This window comes from Brassica napus, chromosome C8, assembly GCF_020379485.1.
Source record: "Brassica napus cultivar Da-Ae chromosome C8, Da-Ae, whole genome shotgun sequence".
Classification (NCBI taxonomy): domain Eukaryota; kingdom Viridiplantae; phylum Streptophyta; class Magnoliopsida; order Brassicales; family Brassicaceae; genus Brassica; species Brassica napus.
This window is the reverse complement of record NC_063451.1, coordinates 33,568,987-33,570,942: the sequence shown is the minus strand read 5'-3', so window position 1 is coordinate 33,570,942 and position 1,956 is coordinate 33,568,987. Positions and strand designations below refer to the sequence as shown.

The 1,956-nt window shown below is 39.8% G+C and overlaps 1 protein-coding gene across 1 annotated transcript; it reads left to right on the top strand.

Moving 5' to 3' along the window:
• The first annotated feature begins 207 nt into the window (after positions 1 to 207).
• On the top strand, positions 208 to 1,482 carry LOC106449686 (receptor-like protein 44). Its single transcript, XM_013891413.3, has one exon. It carries the CDS (start codon positions 466 to 468, stop codon positions 1,294 to 1,296), a length of 831 nt encoding a protein of 276 aa, XP_013746867.1. The 5' UTR covers positions 208 to 465; the 3' UTR covers positions 1,297 to 1,482.
• Positions 1,483 to 1,956: the final 474 nt, after the last annotated feature.

Sequence of the window (1,956 nt, the reverse complement as noted above, 5' to 3'; positions counted from 1 at the left end):
TTAGGTTTGAAGTTTTAATTTTGGAGTGGAATACATTGAGACTTTAAATATAGAGTTTTACGAACTCTAAAATAAAGAGTTTTTAGAGATGCTCTAAAGAAGACCCAGAACCATTCTAAAACTCATGAATGAATAATTGTCTATGTTGGTCGGATCTTCACACTATGTAAAGAAGATGGATGGCATGATTAATATTTAAGCATGAGCGTTTGGTATACACATTTAAAGAATAATTAAAGTTGTAATTAACAAAAAAAAAGTTGTAATTAACATCAGACACCTGAGACTCAACATAAAATTAATTCAATTTAATCCCACAACAAATATTCAACCTCTTATCTTAAGCACACAGTTGCTACCACGCGCTGTAACCGTTTCCTTTTTGGTTGCACTTTCTTCTTATTAGTCAGTCTCCGTGAAATCTCTCTGAAGGCGACGGAGGTAGACATAGAGAGAGATTAATCGATGGCGAGGAATCACCGGTTTAGATACCGGTTACTACTCCTTCTTATAGCTTTCGTAACGACACGGCGTTTGACTTCGGCTGATCCAAACGACGAGGCGTGTTTAAAGAATCTCCGACAAAACTTAGAAGATCCAGCGAGTAATCTCCGGAACTGGACGAGCTCCGTCTTCTCCAACCCTTGCTCCGGCTTCACCTCGTATCTCCCTGGTGCTACTTGTAACAATGGCAGAATCTATAAACTCTCTCTCACTAGCCTCTCCCTTCGCGGCTCTATCTCTCCGTTTCTCTCCAACTGCACCAACCTCCAGTCCTTGGACTTATCCTCGAACCAAATCTCCGGCGAAATCCCGCCGGATATTCAGTTTCTCGTCAACCTCGCCGTACTCAACCTCTCGTCTAACCGTCTCTCCGGCGAAATCCCTCCGCAGCTCGCTCTATGCGCCTACCTAAACGTCATCGACCTCCACGATAACCAGCTCTCCGGTCCAATCCCTCAGCAGCTAGGACTCTTGGCGAGGCTATCGGCGTTTGATGTGTCGAACAACAAACTCTCCGGTCAGATTCCGACATACTTGTCGAACAGGACGGGGACTTTTCCCAGGTTTAACGCGAGCTCGTTCGTGGGGAACAGAGGGTTGTATGGTTATCCGTTGCAGGAGATGATGAAGAGCAAGGGGCTGTCGGTGATGGCGATCGTGGGGATAGGGCTTGGAAGTGGAGTGGCGAGCTTGATGATTAGTTTCACAGGTGTTTGTATTTGGTTGAGGATCACTGAGAGGAAGATGGCTGAGGAAGAAGGCAAGATTAGTCAATCGATGCCTGATTATTAAAATTTTAAATTTTAAACTGAATTACGGCTGTTTTTGAGACGAGAAAAGGAAAGATTCAAGGTTCTTGGTTTGTGCGAGTTTTTGGTCTATTCGGATTTTGGGATTAAAAAAACAAATTACTAATGCTTTTTCATATTGTTAGCTCATTGTATTTCACTTCTAATTTAATACAACAGATTCTGTAAATAGAATATAAAGCAGAAACTAATTTAGCAAATTCAGTTGTTTGAAGAGAAAAGAAAAACAATTGAGAATAATCTACTGTTCTATAAAAATGCATAGGGGATATTATGTTTCATTAGTGTGTAATAATAATATTGAGAAATATTTGTAAGAAACATTTGTAAGGCTTCAAAAAAAGAAATCAGAGTTTAGAAAATAAAATAAAAACAAAAAACAATCTAAAAGAAATCAGGGATACCGCGGTGGCTGGTGACTGGTGAGAGACAAGTGGATCCGATGATCATCATCCCCACACTCTGCATAACACCAGAAGAGTCTCATGATTATGTTTCTTTTTTCAAACATGGTATATATTTAATATACTATATTAACCGCCTACTATATTTATTCAAATACAAAATCATACAAATTAATAAACCGGGTCGACCGGTTACCACATAACCTTTTACAAGAATAAACCGGATTCGATCAAAAGCT

Excerpts from the sequence above, each read along its gene's own strand:
- LOC106449686 (XM_013891413.3), top strand. The coding sequence starts at position 466 with ATGGCGAGGAATCACCGGTTTAGATACCGGTTACTACTCCTTCTTATA.